The sequence below is a fragment of the Platichthys flesus genome, chromosome 13 (genome assembly GCF_949316205.1).
Source record: "Platichthys flesus chromosome 13, fPlaFle2.1, whole genome shotgun sequence".
Taxonomy (NCBI): domain Eukaryota; kingdom Metazoa; phylum Chordata; class Actinopteri; order Pleuronectiformes; family Pleuronectidae; genus Platichthys; species Platichthys flesus.
This window is the reverse complement of record NC_084957.1, coordinates 7,681,582-7,700,075: the sequence shown is the minus strand read 5'-3', so window position 1 is coordinate 7,700,075 and position 18,494 is coordinate 7,681,582. Positions and strand designations below refer to the sequence as shown.

The window sequence follows — 18,494 nt, the reverse complement described above, 5'->3', positions numbered from 1 at the left end:
TCTTTGACCGCTGTATCCTGTGGTATTATTTGTACTGTAATGTCAGAGAAAACACTGGATATAAAAACTGTTATTGCAATCCTCCTTTAAAGTGGAGCCAAATTAAGTGGAGCTGATTAATAAAATCTTAAGAAGAAAGAGGGTTGAAAGGAAGAGGATGAGGTGGTGAAAGTGCAGGAAAGGAGCAAAGAAAGACAAAAAGAAACGCAACAAAGAAAAAGAGATAATCTGAATACTAAAGAGTTTTAGAGGTTTTAGAGGCCTTTACTGAGCTTAGCATATGTGTTACATATGGAACCCATCCATATGTAACACCCATGAGGATGAATTGGAGAAATGACTGGGTCAAGACCATACTAACTGTTAAACAATTGCCCCAATAAATTACTGTAACACCAGAGGACCAATCACATAACAGCACCTCGTGAGGTGTTACATATTTACACATTGTGCTACCGTGTTCTGTCAAACCTTCACTGGCCGACACGTCTTTTAAGTGGTCGCCGTTTAATTCAATTTTATTGGATTTTGCTTCAATACTGTTTACCCCTGAAACTCCCAAAGTGTTTTGTGTACCCCCATCCCCCCCCTCCAATCTGCATAGTGATGAGTAGATAATGAGTGAATTATAATTATTGGGTGAAAGATCCCTTTAAGTCATTGTTATTTTATCATCCTGTGCTGTTCAAAGATGTCAAAACATAAAAATCATTGTGACTAATCATAATGGCTGTTTGTTTGGATTTATTCATGAAGGAATTTGAGACATGATATAAACTTCCCCAAGATTAAAGTGTAAACAATAGCATGATGCATTCAGGTATCACTGTGTGACATCAGTCTTTGACCCGTCCAGTGTCTAAGTGGCACACAAACTCATTAAAAGTTTTGTCTTTTGGGTAAACAATGGCCGGAGACACCAAGGGGCATCAACAAACACATTTCCCCTGAGAGGGCCTGATGTGCTCCGTCCACACACCTGAGACTACTGTGTTATTGATGAAATAGCAGCTGATGTAACTCTCATCAATACTGATGCAAGTACAAAGTAAGCATGATGATTAGGCCTTGGGGTCATTAGTCCACTGGACCTTTTTATCCCCTTGATATTAATTTATGGCCTGAGACATGAGGTCTCCATGCAGATGCAACTGTACACAAACACCATTTACACGGAGAGATGGTCACTGGTGTTAGAGACTGGAAACAAAGTCCCAGACAAACAATGTACCTTGGTTTTCCTTGTTTGATATCTTGCATTTAGAAATTAAATACAAAGGCCAAAAACGAAATATTTGCCCTTCTTTATGCAGTAAATAGTACCGATTAGTATCAGTAACCTGCACATTGCAACAGGGTAGACAGAGCAGGCATTTGCTTCAGGCACCCCAGAAACAGTTGAGGCCCCAGTCCACTCACATTATGCCAAAGGCTTTTAGAAGTTTGGTTTGATATCGGGCCCCCAAGGATCCTTTTGCCTGGGGCCCCCAAAGTTCTTCAAAATGCTCTCTGTACTTAAGACAAAGCTACTATTTTTAAATTGCCAGCTAAACTCTTGTGACAGTGTCAATCTTATTGTAGAAAATAGTCCATTATAGAGGAATTTCACCAATTCCTATTTTATCTTTATTACATATTCTGTCAGTTCATGGTACCATGACTTAACTCAATTAGTTTACTGTCTAGTGAACTAAGAGCAAAAGTGGTCAGTGTCCCCTTCTTGCACCAGCTCAGCATACAACAGTGGATTGTCACTTTTTTTGGCCACTATCTGCACTTTGTCAGATAGTAAACTCTATTTATTTGGCACATTTTATGGAGGAAATGCTATTTCTACCATGTCAAGCTTCTCTTAAAAGGTCCAGTTGTACCTGCACCCAGGTTTAGGTATTTAAAGCTGCTATGCAGAAACACAACAGCAATATTGTGTCGATATCTGAAATTCAAGGTCTGACTAGCTTCAATATTATTTCAATTTCACCAAGGGCCTTAAAAGTGTCTGACTATGATGCCATTTACCTGAATACTACAGTATACATTAAACCTATAATCTCACTGAGACAAAATTAATGGTAAAATGCTGAGTCTAGTGCAGTCAGGGTCTCCTGCTGTCTATATCCAGGAAGAGTAATTGGCCTCCTAGACTCATGTCTCCCAATTTACCCTCCTTGGTACAGCTGGAGATGCTCTCTGAGCCACCTCCACACCCACATTTCCCCCCATCATTGAACTTAAAACAGGCAGCGATGCAGCCTGACCTACCCGCCCCCCTCCACATGAGGCTGGGAGAGGAAGCTGGCCAGTTTGGTGCAGCCATTGACAAAGGACAAGAACCAGGGGCTGGCATCGTGCCTGGAAGCCCACTCTGTCGACGTCACCTCAGTCCCCCGAAGCAACGCCTGAGATTCTCCTGCCAGCGTCGTATCGTGGAGGGGGATGGCGATGAAGGAGGATGGAGGAGGCAGATGAGACACAGACCCTGACCTAGCAATGGGATGTTCCAGCAGCTGAGTCCGCTGTGCCTGGAGGGCCTCCAACTGCCGTCTCCTCTCCGGCGCTTTCTCCCTTTGCACGATTCCTCAACAATTTGGGCCAGAGCAGCCACTGACTGGAGCTGCTGTGAGTCTGAACATTTGCATGAACACAGGAGCAAATATAAATTTAATTAAACAAACATAAATTGGCCAGTATATAACCGTGCTCCAGTGGTGTGTCCTCTCCTGCTGCCTTTATATCCAGCGAGAGCAATTGATCAACTAGACTCAGCGGTCCCTGGTACATGCCGACAGTTTATATAGTTTAACAATGATCTATGCAACAACTGTGAATGTGATTTCCTTATCCACACAGGGACAAACAACCACTTAAACTCTCATTCACACCAACATACAATTTTGAGTCTCCAATCAACCTGTAATGGCAACCAACTCTGCATCTGTTTGGACTGAGGAAGCCGGCGGACCCGGGGGAAACCCTTGCAGACCTGACCAAGCTGAGATTTGAACTGATGACCTTCCTGCTGTGATGGGTCAGTTCAATCTTTGAACTGAATGACATACTCATCAGCCTCAGGGGTAGCTTGTCTTCATGTGCTCAGATTTTTTTCTTCATTTTTAGGTGCCAATTAAAAGGCTAAAAAAATATAACTTGGAAGAGAGGGGTAGTGAATATAATGGACATGGAAGAAAAAAAATTATGAGAACATCCGTCCCAGCGCTACCACAATGGTGTGTTTTAATAACCACTCATGTTTGTTGTATTTTGATATACTCTCTTAAAATCACAAACTGTAAAACTGCAGCTGTCAATTTGTGTGAAAAATGGGAAATAAGCTTGACAAAAAGGCTTTTTTATTAGACAGTATAAAGTGAGAAATGCTCATTAAGACACTAGGTTTCCTCAGCTCGATGTGACGTCAGGACTCCAACTCTCTACCATACGCCTATATGTGATTAGGGGCTGTCCCCTATGAAATATAAATTTGTGTGCAACACCAAGGCGACTGCACATACAGAATTCTGACGGACAACATGATCAATCCTGCTGGTATCGTTGTATTTTCACTGTCTGGCTTCAATGCAACAGTCAACTACAGAGCAACACTTTTCTCTCTCACTTTATTGTCTTATTTTGCTATTCTGCTGGTAAATGTGTCTCTCATTGTAATCATAGCACTGGATCAAAATCTACACGAACCCATGTATATTTGTTTGTGTACTTTATGCCTCAATGGAATCTATGGGACGACATGCTTTTATCCAAAGTTCGCCTATGATCTTCTGGCTGATATTCAGGTGATATCTTATGCGGGATGCCTTCTGCAGATCTTTGCGGTATACTCCTTTGTAAAAATTGATTTATCTATTTTAGCTCTGATGGCCTATGACCGATATGTGGCCATATGTCTGCCACTGAAGTATCACTACTACATGTCGGTGCGGAGGACTGCTTTGTTAGTGTGTGTGGCCTGGCTCATTCCTATCTCCTGTGACATAATGATTGTAGCTATGGCATCCACAATGAGACTGTGTGGCTCTCACATAAGCAAACTCTACTGTGAGAATTGGGCCATTGTCAAACTTGCTTGTGGTTCAACATCCTCGAACGATATTGTCGGACTGATTGTGATTGCTGTCTATTGCGGGCACATCGTCTTCATCGTAAATTCATATGTGCAGGTTGTGAGGTCTACTTTTAAATCCAAAGAGAGCATGAGGAAGTTCACACAGACATGTTTGCCACATTTGATGTGTTTGTTTAATGTAACTGCTGCTTTACTTTTTGACGTCATGTACTCGAGGTATGGATCCTCGTCTTTGCAGCAGAGTCTAAAGAACTTTATGGCCCTACAGTTTCTCATGTTCCCCCCTCTACTAAACCCTATTATCTATGGGCTGATCCTGACTAAAGTTAGAAAGAGAGTCATATCTGTGTGCATGACGGCAGGTCAAAGACTTAAACTGAGACTGAAGGTTTGATATGCAGTAGGTATTTGACTATGGTTGATTTGTGATTGAGGTGGTTACAACTCATCAACAAATAATAATACATTTGAATTTATCATCATAGTCATTGTTTTTTTTATTCGTGTTTGTATGTGTCATAGCTTTAACATACAAATAAGATGAGAGAGGTGGAGGATGAGGTGTTTAAAGTCTGCTCCTATCCTGCATGTCAGCAAATATTTCTCAATTTGTAATGTGCTTACATGACAAAGTAGTACAGTAATTAAAAATGTATATACACACCTACAGAGATAAAAGATGTTCCTTTAATATAACTGCTTTTGGTGATTGATGCAGGCTTCTGTATGTGAAACTAAATGGGTTCAATAATAGTACATTAATAAGAGCTAACAGACATTATGACAATGTATTGATAAACTAACATTATTGAAGGAGGCCCAACATTACATATTGAAACAAGCCTGTGCTCTTGTGTTGCCTAAAGACAGATCAGTGGTGGAACCTGTTTAATTCTTTGAGGACATGCTTGAGGATCTGTTGACTGAATATTAATGTCTGAGAGTTAAAAAATAATATGACGATGAACCCAGCAAAACCTGTTACACACATACAGCATATGTTATTTTGTTATGTTTAAGTAAACGGCATTATAGTATCACATCTGTCTTCAGCTTATCTTTCGTATCTTTCTTATTCCAGGGAAGATGTGTTTGCAGGATGAAGACATCGCCGGCTGGCTAAATGTGGCAACTTACAATAAGCCGACGCTAATGTGGACTAGTTTTTTATAATTTTCAACAGTTCAACGGTCAAACTCCACAACTCAGTGTTACATAGTTCACTGTCTTCTCTCATATTCTCAGCAATAGCAATCTCCCATGCAACTCTAAATGTCCCTAATACAGACAATTTAATTAGGTTATTTTATTTTTGTTGTGAAAAGGATAAGTCTAAAATTGTTAAGTATGTCTTTGTAATTTCCAAATTTCCAAAATGACCTAAGCGAACATGTGTCCTTGGTTTTTGTGTATTTCTGTAATCACAATAATAAAAAATATATCATAATTACAATTCTTCATATTGACGTGCATATTTTCTATACCTTCAGAGGCCCAATGCGGAAGAGGCTCATGTTGTGGGTTTCATTACTGTGACGACCCTGGTGTCTGTCAGTGAAAAACAACAAGGCCTCAGGGAGCAGGGCTGGCTACAGCTAACTAATGAGGATGCAATGGTCATTGTACACTCACCACATGGGACAACATGCTTAACACAATATTTTGCAATTTATTTTGAACAGAGTCGTTATTTTCATTTTACACTGAATTTACTGGTTAATGCCAAAAACCTGTCAAATGTCTTCACTCAAAGGAAACCCTGTGGTTGTTGGTTTTCAAGGACTCAAATAGAGTACATGAAGCTATTAATAGTCGATACCTACAGAACCTGAAGTCAGTATCTTTCTTACTGACCAAAACTGGAATTAAAAACAATGAAACCATTTCAATGTTTATTGTATTTTGATAATGTTCAGTAAATTCAACTGTCCTATCTTTATTCTTGGTATCGGTTTTTAATGATTTGGTTGGTTACTGAAGGCAAAACACAAAACCCAGAACAACTTTCTGTTATTGATCTAAAAGTCCAAAAATTATTATGGTCTTCAGAGCCCCTCACCCTCTCTTTCTCTCGCTGTCTGTCTGCTTGTGTGCTTGTAGTGGAAGGGCAGATTGAGATATTCAAATTACTTTCAAAAGACATTTGTAATAAAAAAAAAGTTACTTTTCATGTATACGTTTACTACGTTTTATTGTGGTAGGAGTAAAGGAAACATTTTTGCCTATTTGAGTGTATTTTGGGCATATTCGTTTAGTGTATAGTTCATTTGCATATTCAAATTCATTTTCAAAGATGAGAATTAAACATATTTCCTCAACAAGGATTTCTTAGGACTTTTAGTATGTTACTCTGGACACTGCATAGAAATGATCGATCTGGTCATCTCAAGAATAGACAATTGCTCTACATCCTGCTCTACAGCTTCATCGTCTCTGCCAATCTGGTCATAATACTTGTGATCTCACAGGAGAGGTCGCTGCACGAGCCCATGTACATGTTCATTGCCTTGTTGTCTGTCAACTCTCTGTGCGGCTCCACTAGTTTCTTCCCCAGATTCCTCATGGACCTTGTGTCTGATTCTCACTTGATCTCACGTCCAGCCTGTTTCACTCAGATCTATGTTATTTACACATACACTAGCTGTGAGTTGACCATCCTAGGCATCATGGCTTATTACGCCCTAGTCTGAATACATTATATCCATACTGTGTTATCACAAATCTTAATGGATTGTAGGGAAGTTTATAAACTGTCAAGAAATGAAGGCGTTTTCACCTGAAACTCTGTGTCCAAGGTTCTGGTTATCAGGTTAATTTTGGTTTCGTGTTACCCAGTAAAAATGTTTTTATGATACACGTATGACTTGTCTTTATCATCTATGTGATGGTTTAAACAATACTTAACTTTGATGGATTTGTAGATGAGTGATTGTCTGACATTAGCCTGCTGTCATTAAAAGGGTAATAGTCTTTTTGATTCAAGAGAGAAAATTAAGGAATCCATTCATGACATTAATTTTGTTGCCACTATAGCATCATAACCAGCATCAACTCCAGTTGCAATACTTCACACTAGTTTGAGTGCACCGAATGAACATTCTTGTTGTTTTCGCTTGTCATTATATCATCAAAGACAAGTAGCCTGCATGCCATGCCCACTTATTTTTCTTCTTCTATTGTTTTATTCTGTCTCAATTTCTGTTATTGCTCCAAAAGTTCAAACTATCAGACATTTTGGTCCATCGGTATGGATCGTGTTCCAAGGCTTCTTTCAGTTCTGCTATTGTGGTCTCGGCCTAACTGGAAAGTCTGATGGTCTGCACCAAAGAAGGCAGGTGTGAAAACCCTAACATGCTGGTTTAAAGTGAAGGTGAACCAGATTCAGCACAGAGCAAAGCATCGTTTTGACAAGTGGTGCATTCATGGCTATTAGAAATTTTAGGATGCATTAAGGCTAGTAATACATTTATATATTACAATGATAATCCTCCCGCTTAGTGTCAGCTAGAATTGGAACCAGCCCGCTTAACTCTCAAAGGATTAGCAGTTTAGATAATGTTTGGATGGATGGATGGAGGGAGGGAGGGATGGATGACAATCTCACCATCAGTATTCTCTCGAGTAAACAGCTGTGATGACAGAGTCCCTTAAAATGTTCTTGTCTCCTCCTTATCATTCACACTTGTGTGTGTCTACAGATCCAACCCGGATCAAAATGTAGAGCAGAACTCCAGTTGATCGAGGTCAGTAACGCAGTGAAACTACGGTATGTATGACCACAGCTATGTTGTATTAGGTATCAATAAGTCTCTTTATGAATTTACCATTTGATCATCACAACGGCTTAAACCCTAACAGATGCTGTCATTGCTTTCTAGAAGAAGGAGCCAGAGTTCGTCAAACAGCGCAGACAAATCTACTGAAATATTGTTTGCTGATATACTGTGGCTGAAAATGGAAAATGGCACGGATTCATTTTACTTCAAGTTTACCATGTTTGTGAACATCGGAAGCTACTACTATGTTGCCTTTGTCTTTTCCCTCCTGCTCTACAGCTTCATCGTCTCTGCCAATCTGGTCATAATACTGGTGATCTCAAGGGAGAGGTCGCTGCACGAGCCCATGTACATGTTCATTTCCTTGTTGTCTGTCAACTCTCTGTGCGGCGCCACTGGTTTCTTCCCCAGATTCTTCATTGACCTCATGTCTGACTCTCACTTGATCTCACGTCCAGCCTGTTTCACTCAGATCTATGTTATTTACACCTACGCTGGTGCTGAGATGACCATCCTGGGCATCATGGCTTATGATAGATACGTCGCTGTGTGTCAGCCTTTGCATTATCACAGACAGATGACTTCTAAAACAATTTTTAACTTATTACTAATGGCTCTGTTTTTTCCAACCTTTGTCACCACAGCGGTCATCTCTATGTCCGCCAAGCTCCCTCTTTGTGGTAATGAGATACAAAGAGTGTATTGTGCCAACTGGAATGTTGTGAAATTATCATGTGTCCCCACCTCAGTCAACAACACTGTAGGCATGGCTTTAACCATAAGCATAGTTTTCCTTCCTCTTTTGTTTGTGCTCTACACCTATTTCAAAATTGTGGTTGTTTGCTGGAAGAAATCTGAAGAATTCAAAGGGAAAGTATTACAGAGCTGTCTGCCACACATAGTTTCATTCGTGATTTACTCCATCGCAGGGTTTTGTGACATCGCCTTGAGCCGGTATGATCCTGATAAGATCAACCCATTCGTGGCTGTGATCCTGTCGCTGGAATTTGTCGTCATTCCTCCAGTTTTGAATCCTCTCGTGTACGGGCTGAAGTTACCAGAAATCAGACGACACATTGTACGGATGATTCCATGGAATAAGGGAAAGTCATTTAGAACCACACCACAGCTTGTTTCATGAGTGTGATTTCATCAACACAGACGACGGGAACTCATTAGTGTACAGAACCTCGAGCTGCTGCCATAAAATCCCCTTAAATAACCCTCAAAATGTAACTAAAGGAAAATACAATACAATTACAACACACTACATGTCACATATCACCTGCTTTTTGTCTGTCAATACAGCCTGTATATACAGTATCTGTCTATAATGTATATATTGTACCAGTTTCCATCCCTTTGTCTTTTTTCTAATCATTACAGTTGTGTGTATGATTTCCTCCCTTATTGCAAAGAGTTACAGACTGTGACAGAGTAATTGTCACATGCTTAATGGTCTCAAAATATTCAATGAAATTAATTAAAATGCTCAAATGGACATTATGTGGTGTGGACATGCTTGGACTGGATTAAACTACGATAACCTGAATGCTGGATTCTTGTTACCATCAGGGAAACACATTTTACAGCACAGTTTCCAGGCTCTAACCTCTAGATTACGACATTGTAATGACAACACAAAGAGTCTGGCCTATTTGTTTAAACTTGGCTTATACCTTTAATTTGAATGTTAATGTGTACAACAACATTATCAGGATCACATATACTGTTTCTGATACAGCTTATTCAGCCTCCATAGAAAATCTGGCTATTACATTTTTTTTTTCATTTTATTTTGTGTTTTTACCTTTTAATTAAGATTTGCTCTTATATTCTGCATTTTCAGTACGATCGTAACATGTTTGACTTCCACAGAAGACAGGAGCAAAGTTATTCAAATATATCTGCTTCATTTATGTCGTGTTTAACTGATTTATATGTTTGATTTACATTACATTTTACAAAACGTACATATAAAATATCCATCTCCCTGCAATGAAACCATAAAGGTTTAAAACTGACACAAATAAAAACATAACAATGCAATGTTTGAGTCTTTTTTTTTTTACACAAATTTTTCTAAAAAGATGTATAATTTCTCTACACCTGTATCTATAAGAAATTCTCATCTCACAATCCTGTGAAAAATAAATCTGAAACAAGACCAGAGAGAAATACTGATAATAATCCAGTGCTGGACAGTAAATAAGTGTGTTAAGAGTTGAGGCAGGTTCACATGTAATTTTGTTGACCTTCATGAATAAATGTTGTCCCACTATACATTTCTGAAATTATCGATAATCGATTATCGATTTATCCTTGAATTGGCCCGTGGTATGTAAATGCTATTTATATACATCTGGAGCGAGTCCCCTCTACAGAACCTGTCGTGCTCCACACTGGACAAATTTAACACCGGTTGAGTTTTTATGGCAACCGAAGGCTATTTATCACGATACTTTACATTAAATAATGTCAGAAATTATTGGTCATATCGTACAGCCCTAGTTTGTGTGTGTGTGTGTGTGTGTGTGTGTGTGAGATGATGTTGTCTAATCACTCACAGTTAGAACTGATCTTACTAAAAAACCTTCTGAACTCATATTTATGTTCCTGGAAACATGAAGGTAAAACACTGATAATCTGCTGGATGAACTTCTCTTCTGTCTGCAGGAGTGTGTGTGTATGTGTGTGTGTCTGTTTGTGCTTTTGTACGGCTGTCTTTGTGCGGACCAGCCTAAGTCTGCAACCTACTTAGTTTGGATGGTTAACTTAAAGTTCATTTTGGTTTCGTGTAACCCCGTAAAAATGTTTGTATGATGCACTTCTGACTTGTCTTCATCATCTAAATGTGCTGTTTTAAGCAATACTTGACTTTGATTGACTTTTAGATGAGTGACGTCTGACGTTAGCATGCTGTCATTAAAAGGTTTGGTGTCTTTTTGTTCCAAGGGAGTAAATGAGTGAATCCATTCATGACATTAACTTTGTTGCCACTATAGTATCATAACCAGCATCAGCTCCAGTTACAGTACTTACTAGCTTGAGTGCATCGAATGTACATTGTTGTCATTTTCGCTTGGGGTCAAAGGCTCCTTTCAGTTCTGCTATTGTGGTTTAGGCCTAACTGGAAAGTCTGATGGTCTGCACCAAACAAGGCAGGTGTGAAAACCCTTTGAGGCTGGTTTAAAGGGAAGGTGAACCAGATTCGGCACAGATCATAGCATCGTTTTGACAAGTGATGCATTCATGGCCCATAGGAATTTTAAGATGCATTAAGTCCCGTAATACATTTATATGATTACAATGATAATCGTCCCGCTTAGTGTCAGCTAGAATTGGCACCAGTCCCCACAACCCTCAAAGGGTTAGCAGTATAGATAATGGATAGATGGATGGAGGGAGGGAGGGATGGATGACAATCTCACCATCAGTATTCTCTCAAGTAAAAAGCTGTGACGACACAGAGTCCCTGAAAATGTTCTTGTCTCCTCCTTATCAGACACACTCGTGTGTGTCTACAGATCCAACCCAGAGCAAAATGTAGAGCAGACCTCCAGTTGATCGAGATCAGTAACGGATTGAAACTACGGTATGTATGACCACAGCTGTGCAACATTATGTTTCAATAAGTCTCTTTATGTATTTACCACTTCATCTTCACAACGTCTTAAACCCTAACAGTTGCTGTCATTGCTTTCTAGAAGAAGGAACCAGAGTTCGTCAAACAGCGCAGACAAATCTACTGAAATCTTTGTTGCTGATTTACTGTGGGTTAAAATGGAAAACGGCACGGATTCCTTTTACTTCAAGTTTACGATGTTTGTGAACATCGGAAGCTACTACTATGTTGCCTTTGTCTTTTCCCTCCTGCTCTACAGCTTCATCGTCTCTGCCAATCTGGTCATAATACTGGTGATCTCACGGGAGAGGTCACTGCACAAGCCCATGTACATGTTCATTGCCGCGTTGTCTATCAACTCTCTGTACGGCTCCACTGGTTTCTTCCCCAGATTCCTCATGGACCTTGTGTCTGACTCTCACTTGATCTCACGTCTAGCCTGTTTCACTCAGATCTATGTTATTTACACGTACGCTAGCTATGAGTTTACCATTCTGGGCATCATGGCTTATGATAGATACGTCGCTGTGTGTCAGCCTTTGCATTATCACAGACAAATGACTTCTAGAACAGTTTTTAACTTATTAGTAAGTGCTTGGTTTTTTCCAACCTTTTTCATCACAGCAGTCATCCCTCTGTCGGCCGTGCTCCCTCTTTGTGGTAATGAGATACAAAAAGTATATTGTGCCAACTGGAATGTTGTGAAATTATCATGTGTCCCCACCTCAGCCAACAACGCCGCAGGTATGTTTGTAACAATAAGCATAGTTTTTTTTCCTCTTTTGTTTGTGCTCTACACCTATTTTAGAATTGTGGTTGTTTGCTGGAAAAAATCTGCAGAATTCAAAGGGAAAGTTTTACAGAGCTGTCTGCCACACATAGTTTCATTCGTGATTTACTCCATTGTGGGATTTTGTGACATCGCCTTGAGCCGGTATGATCCTGATGACCTCAACTCATTCGTGGCTGTGATCCTGTCGTTGGAATTTGTAGTCATTCCTCCAGTTCTGAATCCTCTCATGTACGGGCTGAAGTTACCAGATATCAGACGACACATTATACGAATGATTCCATGGTATAAGCGAAAGTCAGTTAGAACCACACCACAGCTTGTTTCATGAGTGTGATTTCATCAACACAGACGACGGGAGCTCAATAGTGTAAAGAACCTCGAGCTGCTGCCATAAAATCACGTGTATTAACCCTCAAAATTTAACTGAAGGGAAATAGAACACATTACAACACACTACATGTCACATATCACCTGCTTTTTGTCTGTCAATACAGCCTGTATATAGAGTATGTGTTTATAATGTATTTATTGTACCAGTTTCCATCCCTTTGTCTTTTTTCTAATCATTACAGTTGTGTGTATGATTTCCTTCCTTATTGCAAAGAGTTACAGACTGTGACAGAGTAATGGTCACATGCTTAATGGTCTCAAAATATTCAATGAAATAATTAAAATGCTCAAATGGACATTATGTGGTGTGGACATGCTTGGACTGGATTAAACTACGATAACCTGAATACTAGATTATTGTTACAATCAGGGAAACATATTTTACAACACAGTTTCAAGGCTCTAACCTCTAGATTACGACGTTGTAATGACAACACAAAGAGTCCGTGGCCTATTTGTTTTAACTTGGCTTGTACCTTTAATTTGAACGTTAATGTGTACACTGTTTCCGACACCGCTTATTCTGCCTCAATCGAAAGTCTGGCTATTACAGTTTTTTTTTAATTATATTTTGTGTTTGAATCCTTTAATTAAGGTTTGCTCTTACATTCTGCATTTTAAGTGTGATCGGCACATGTCTGACTGGAGCAAGGTTATGCTAACGTACATGATTTCATGGCCATTTAAAAAATCCATCTCCCTGCAATGAAAACCATAAAGGTTTAAAACTGACACAAATAAAAACATAACAATGCAATGTTTGAGTCTGTATTTTAAACACAAATGTGTAGCTAGATGTATAATGTGTCTACGTCCGTATCAATAAATATTTATCTCATCTGACAAACCAGTGACATAAATCTAAAACGAGACCAGAGAGCAACCCTGATTCAAGATATAAAATTCACGATTCAAGATTTTTATTCTCAAATGCACAACAATAACATTAAGCAGTCGCTGTCAGTGAAATGCTTGAGTCTCTGGCTCTCTTCTAACAATGCTCAAGTAATTGCAACCTATACAATAAAATAAAATAGAAATAGTATAAAATAGAATATAAAAATGTAAAATAGAAAATAAAGTATATATATCGAAATATATATATAAACAGCTGAGGAGAAAATAAAACAACAATAGTGCAAATATGCAAATATGTCACGGAAGGGAGTTTAAAAGTCTTATGGCCTGGGGGATGAAACTGTCTCTGAGCCTGGTGGTGCGTGCCCGGATGCTGCGGTACCGTCTGCCAGCAGGCAGCAGGCAAAAATGTTTATGGCTGGGGTGAAAGGGGTCTTTAATAAGTACTAATACCACTTAACTATCCAATAGAGCAACTGCACCACTAAGTTACAATTCAATATTATGTGGATTTATCATTAGAGGTTTAATGCGTAAGATTTAGGTGAGAGGGATTTAATTGAAAAAATTTAATATAAAATAATCCGAGTGATGTTTTCACTTGTGATCATCTAAATTGTACAAATTATTTTCTTTACCCTTGAATTGTCCCTTTTGTATTAAAGTACTATATACACTACCGTTCAAAAGTTTGGGGTCACCCAGACAATTTCGTGTTTTCCATGAAAACTCACACTTTTATTTATCGGATGAGTTTGCAAAATGAATAGAAAATATAGTCAAGACTTTGACAAGGTTAGAAATAATTATTTTCATTTGAAATATTAATTCTGTTCTTCAAAATTTGCTTTCGTTAAAGAATGCTTCATTTGCAGCAATTACCGCATTGCAGACCTTTGGCATTCTAGCTGTTAATTTGTTTAGGTAATCTGTAGAAGTTTCACTCCATGCTTCCTGAAGCCCCTCCCACAAGTGAGATTGGCTTGATGGGCACTTCTTGCGTACCATACATTCAAGCTGCTCCCACAACAGCTCAATGGGGTTGAGATCTGGTGACTGCGCTGGCCACTCCATTACAGACAGCACACCAGCTGCCTACTCCTTCCCTAAATAGTTCTTGCATCATGTGGAGGTGTGCTTTGGGTCATTGTCCTGTTGTAGGAGGAGATTGGCTCCAATCAAGCGCTATCCACAGGGTATGGCATGGCGTTGCAAAATGGAGTGATAGCCTTCCTTATTTAAAATCCCTTTTACCTTGTACAAATCTCCCACTTTACCAGCACCAAAGCAGCCGCAGACCATCACATGACCTCCACCATGCTGGACAGGTGGCGTCAGGAACTCTTCCAAAATATTTTCACCTGTTCTGCGTCTCACAAATGTTCTTCTATGTGATCCAAACACCTCAAACTTTGATTCAAACACTTTTTTCCAATCTTCCTGTCCAACATCTGTGTTCTTTTGCTCATATCAATCTTTTCTTTTTATTGGCCAGTCTCAGATATGGCTTATTCTTTGCCACTATTCTTAGAAGGCCAGCATCCCGGAGTCGCCTCTTCACTGTAGACATTGAGAGTGGCGTTTTGCGGGTACCATTTAAAGAAGCTGCCAGTTGAGGACCTGTGAGGCTTCAATTTCTTAAACTAGAGTCTCTAATATACTTGTCTTCTTGCTGAGTTGTGGACCGGGGCCTCCCACTTCTCTTTCTACTCTTGTTAGAGCCTGTTTGTGCTGTTCTCTGAAGGGAGTAGTACACACCGTTGTAGGTAATTTTCAGTTTCTTCGAAATTTCTCTCATGGAATAGCCTTCATTTCTAAGAACAACAATAGACTGGCGAGTTTCACATGAAAGGTCTCATTTTCTGGCCATTTTGAGAGTATAATGGAACCCACAAATGTGATGCTCCAGATACTCAACTAGCTCAAAGGAAGGCCAGTTTTATAGCTTCTCTCACCAGCTAAACATTTTTCAGCTGTGCTAACATAATTGCACAAGGGTTATCAAGGGTTTTCTAATCATCAATTAGTTTCTAAGGGGTTTAGGAAACACAGTGTACCATTAGAACACTGGAGTGATAGTAGCTGGAAATGTGCCTCTATACACCTGTGTAGATATTTCATTAGAAACCAGACGTTTCCACCTAGAATAGTAATTTACCACACCAACAATGTATAGAGTGTATTTCTGATTAGTTTAATGTTATTTTCATTGAAAAAAATAGTGCTTTTCTTTGAAAAATAAGGACATTTCTAAGAGACCCCAAACTTTTGAACGGTATTGTATATACATCAGAAGCGGGTCCTGTCTACAGACACCGTCATGTTCCAAACTTAACACTGTTTGAGTTTTTTGATGACAACAAAAATATATTTATCACGATACTTTACATTCAATAATGTCAGAAATGATTGGTCATATCGTACAGATCTAGTTTGTGTGTGTGTGTGACTCTGATGTTTTCTAATCACTCACAGTTAGAACTGATCTTACTAAAAAACCTTCTGAATTCATATTTATGTTCCTGGAAACAATGAAGATAAAACACTGATAATCTGCCGGATGAACTTCTCTTCTCTCTGCAGGAGTGTGTGTGTATGTGTGTGTGTCTGTCTGTGCTCTTGTACAGCTATCTTTGTGAGGACCAATTTAAGTCTACAACCTACGGAGTGAGGACATTTCCAGAAAACATGTTTGTATGACGCACGTATGACTTGTCTTTATCATATACATGAGCTCTGAGCTGGTTTAAACAAAACTTGACTTTGATGGATTTGTAGATGAGTGATATCTGATGTTAGCATGCTGTCATTAAAAGGGTAATAGATTGTTGTGTTCCAAGGGAGAAAATGAAGGGAATCCGCTCTTGACATTAATTTTGTTGCCACTATAGTATCATAACCAGCATCAACTCCAGGTGTAGTACTTCACACTAGCTTGAGTGCACCGAATGAACATTCTTGTTGTTTTCACTTGTCATTATATCCTCAAAGACAAGTAGCCTGCATGCCACGCCCACTTCTTCTTCTTCTTTTATTATTTAATGCTGTCTCAGTTTCTGTTATTGCTCCAAAAGTCCGAACTATCCAACGTTTTGGTCCGTTGGTCTGGATCGTGTTCCAAGGCTCCTTTCACTTCTGCTATTGTGGTCTCGGCCTAACTGGAAAGGGTGATGGTCTGCACCAAACAAGGCAGGCGTGAAAACCCTAACATGCTGGTTTAAAGTGAAGGTGAACCAAAATCGGCACAGATCATAGCATCGTTTTGACAAGTGATGCATTCATGGCCCATTGAAATTTAAGATGTATTAAGTTTAGTAATACATTTATATTTTACAATGAAAATCATCCCGCTTAGTGTCAGCTAGAATTGGCACCAGCCCCCACAACCCTCAAAGGGTTAGCAGTATAGATAATGGATAGATGGATGGAGGGAGGGAGGGATGGATGACAATCTCACCATCAGTATTCTCTCAAGTAAAAAGCTGTGACGACACAGAGTCCCTTAAAATGTTCTTGTCTCCTCCTTATCAGTCCATCCAACCCAGAGCAAAATGTAGAGCAGACCTCCAGTTGATCGAGGTCAGTAACGGAGTGAAACTACGTTATGTATGACCACAGCTGTGTGACATTACGTTTCAATAAGTCTCTTTATGTATTTACCACTTCATCATCACAACTGCTTAAACCCTAACATTTCTTTCTAGAAGCAAGAACCAGAGTTCGTCAAACAGTGCAGACAAATCTACTGAATTCTTTGTTGCTGATATTATGTGGGTGAAAATGGAAAACTGCACGGATTCCTTTTACTTCAAGTTTACCATGTTTGTGAACATCGGAAGCTACTACTATGTTGCCTTTGTCTTTTCCCTCCTGCTCTACAGCTTCATCGTCTCTGCCAATCTGGTCATAATACTGGTGATCTCACGGGAGAGGTCGCTGCACGAGCCCATGTACATGTTCATTGCCTTGTTGTCTATCAACTCTCTGTGCGGCTCCACTGGTTTCTTCCCCAGATTCCTCATGGACCTTGTGTCTGATTCTCACTTGATCTCACGTCCAGCCTGTTTCACTCAGATCTATGTTATTTACATGTACGGTTGCTGTGAGATGACCATTCTGGGCATCATGGCTTATGATAGATACGTCGCTGTGTGTCAGCCTTTGCATTATCACAGACAGATGACTTCTAGAACAGTTTTTAACTTGATGGTAATTGCTTGTTTTTTTCCTAGTTTGTTCGTCACAGCGATCATCTCTCTGTCTGCCGTGCTCCCTCTTTGTGGTAATGAGATACAAAGGGTGCATTGTGCTAACTGGAATGTTGTGAAATTATCATGTGTCCCCACCTCAGTCAACAACACTGTAGGTTTGCTTCTAACAATAAGCATAGTTTTCCTTCCTCTTTTGTTTGTGCTCTACACCTATTTACGAATTGTGGTTGTTTGCTGGAATAAATCTGCAGAATTCAAAAGGAAAGTTTTACAGAGCTGTCTGCCACACATAGTTTCATTCGTGATTTACTCCATTGTGGGATTTTGTGACATCGCCTTGAGCCGGTATGATCCCGATGAGCTCAACCCATTCGTGGCTGTGATCCTGTCGCTGGAATTTGTCGTCATTCCTCCAGTTCTGAATCCGCTTGTGTACGGGCTGAAGTTACCAGAAATCAGACGACACATTGTACGGATGATTCCATGGAATAAGCGAAAATCAGTTAGAACCACACCACAGCTTGTTACATGAATGTGATTTCATCAACACAGACATTGGAAACTCATTATTGTACAGAACCTCGGGCTGATGCCATAAAATCACGTGAATTAACCCTCAAAATGTAACTAAAGGAAAATAGAATACAATTACGACACACTACATGTCACATATCACCTGCTTCTTGTCTGTCAATACAGCCTGTATATACAGTATCTGTTTATAATGTATATATTGTACCAAAGTTATGCAAATGTA

At 39.5% G+C, this 18,494-nt stretch overlaps 4 protein-coding genes across 4 annotated transcripts; all 4 read left to right on the top strand.

The window, feature by feature from the left end:
• The first annotated feature begins 3,530 nt into the window (after positions 1-3,530).
• Positions 3,531-4,478, top strand: LOC133967072 (olfactory receptor 2A7-like). Its single transcript, XM_062402284.1, has one exon. The coding sequence runs from the start codon at positions 3,531-3,533 to the stop codon at positions 4,476-4,478; it is 948 nt and encodes a 315-aa protein (XP_062258268.1).
• Positions 4,479-8,038: 3,560 nt separating this feature from the next.
• LOC133967071 (olfactory receptor 4B13-like) lies at positions 8,039-9,001 on the top strand. The gene has a single exon (XM_062402282.1). The coding sequence runs from the start codon at positions 8,039-8,041 to the stop codon at positions 8,999-9,001; it is 963 nt and encodes a 320-aa protein (XP_062258266.1).
• Positions 9,002-11,643: 2,642 nt separating this feature from the next.
• Positions 11,644-12,606, top strand: LOC133967069 (olfactory receptor 6N2-like). The gene has a single exon (XM_062402278.1). The coding sequence runs from the start codon at positions 11,644-11,646 to the stop codon at positions 12,604-12,606; it is 963 nt and encodes a 320-aa protein (XP_062258262.1).
• A 4,700-nt stretch (positions 12,607-17,306) lies between these two features.
• On the top strand, positions 17,307-18,269 carry LOC133967068 (olfactory receptor 4B13-like). Its single transcript, XM_062402277.1, has one exon. It carries the CDS (start codon positions 17,307-17,309, stop codon positions 18,267-18,269), a length of 963 nt encoding a protein of 320 aa, XP_062258261.1.
• Positions 18,270-18,494: the final 225 nt, after the last annotated feature.

Coding starts and splice junctions, on each gene's coding strand:
- LOC133967071 (XM_062402282.1), top strand. CDS start 8,039: ATGGAAAATGGCACGGATTCATTTTACTTCAAGTTTACCATGTTTGTG.
- LOC133967069 (XM_062402278.1), top strand. CDS start 11,644: ATGGAAAACGGCACGGATTCCTTTTACTTCAAGTTTACGATGTTTGTG.
- LOC133967072 (XM_062402284.1), top strand. CDS start 3,531: ATGATCAATCCTGCTGGTATCGTTGTATTTTCACTGTCTGGCTTCAAT.
- LOC133967068 (XM_062402277.1), top strand. CDS start 17,307: ATGGAAAACTGCACGGATTCCTTTTACTTCAAGTTTACCATGTTTGTG.